Here is a 1,697-nt window from a genome sequence, read left to right on the forward strand (position 1 = left end):
GTGTATATGAAATTGAATAAATCATGTTTGTACGAACGTGTATATTAAATTTTAATACTTTGAACCTGAGAATGTGCCTTGTTCATGTTTATAAGCAATTTTATTCCTTTGTTCATATTTAATTTTGTGTATATGCACATATATATGAACTAGTTAGAAACCCAACAACATAAATTGTTAAATCTACAAAACGAAATAAATGTAAATATTATGTTGCCAACATTTTATATGAACATATGTTTGAACATGTCACTGAACCACTTTGATCTCTCTTCGAACATGTCAGTGAACCACTTATTTGAAGAGAGCTCAAACTCCTGAATCATGTTATTCCATTTTTCCTCAAAAACATTCGGATCATCGTCGTCAGTCCAGACAATATTATCATATGTTGTTTTGAAAGTGGTATTTTCTCTCAATCTCGGTGGCAATTTCTCAGCAACTTTGATATTTATGTGCCACATGCAAAACCTGTGGTGTGTTTCTTTCCAACAGGATGCAACCGCTTTCTTGAGACCTGGGTCTTGGTCCGTTATTAGAATCCTCGGTGCATTTCCCATGATTTGAACGAACCTATCCAACACCCAAGCGTACGACTCCGTGTCTTCATGAGATATTAGCGCAGCTCCAAATGAGATGCATTTCCCATGATTATCTTTGCCAGTGAATGGGGTGAAAATCAACTTGTATCTGCATATGTATTAAAATCAAAAGACCAGTATTACTAAGTTGCTACAACAAATAGCATTGTTGAATAAAATAGATGCATATATCAACAAACCTAATAGTTACTTAATATTAATCAAGATATATCGCTGCATGAAATTTGTAACACACCTGTTTGTATTATAGGTAGCATCAAATGACACGGAATCTCCAAACAAACTGAAGTTCTTGACCGACGTCTCATCAGCCCAAATAATTCTACACAATTTATTGTCTTCATCGACATCATGGAAGAACTTAAATCCATTTCCAAGTTCTTGCCTATTTGTAAATGTCTCCAAGAGCATATGTGCATCAGATCCTTTGTTGTGCACCTTCAAGTCCCTGACAAAATTCTTGAAGTCAGTACCCGTGCATCCAATTCCTTCATAACTGCCCATAATCTCTCTGAACATTCTGAACGAACGCATCGGACCAATGTTAGCCTTTATACCAGAAAGTATGAATCTTTGTTGGAATTCATCAAAATTCCTGTTACTTGGCATGACATCTCTTGCTGGTATAGGAACCATGGAATGTTTATGTCCCTCAACAAATTCAGTAATCTTGTAACATGTTCCCATCGCAAGCTTAAATATCACTTTGGCTTTACAGTCAATCTTGCAAGAGGTTGTCTTCCTCTTCTTAGACGTTGAATCATTGACGCAGGAGACTGGTGCTTTAAGCTTTTCCCATACTCATTCTCTGTTACACACAACATATTGTCTGGTTATTGTTTCATCTTTTGCTTTCCTATTAGTGCTGATGCGAGCCTCAAAACCACATGCTTCTGCATAGTCCTTATAAAACTTCACAGCTTCGGGCAATGTTTGAAATATCATGCCAACATACGGTTTAATAGAATCTGAGCATCGAGGATAACACAATTGTCCATCTGCTGTTCTTGTTTGCAAATTATCTACAATTAAGAAAAACATAGAAATTAAAATGTTTCAAAGTCTAGTCATGCTGTTGCATATCATGAATCTCCA

General features: G+C 36.0%; 1 protein-coding gene across 1 annotated transcript; it reads right to left on the reverse strand.

Moving 5' to 3' along the window:
* Nucleotides 1-224: 224 nt before the first annotated feature.
* On the reverse strand, nucleotides 225-1,289 carry LOC130994068 (protein FAR1-RELATED SEQUENCE 5-like). Its single transcript, XM_057919104.1, has 2 exons — nucleotides 838-1,289; nucleotides 225-690 (listed from the first exon to the last, which is right to left on the reverse strand). The coding sequence occupies exons 1-2, from the start codon at nucleotides 1,287-1,289 to the stop codon at nucleotides 225-227; spliced, it is 918 nt and encodes a 305-aa protein (XP_057775087.1).
* Nucleotides 1,290-1,697: the final 408 nt, after the last annotated feature.

The sequence above is a fragment of the Salvia miltiorrhiza genome, chromosome 7, assembly GCF_028751815.1.
Source record: "Salvia miltiorrhiza cultivar Shanhuang (shh) chromosome 7, IMPLAD_Smil_shh, whole genome shotgun sequence".
Lineage (NCBI taxonomy): Eukaryota > Viridiplantae > Streptophyta > Magnoliopsida > Lamiales > Lamiaceae > Salvia > Salvia miltiorrhiza.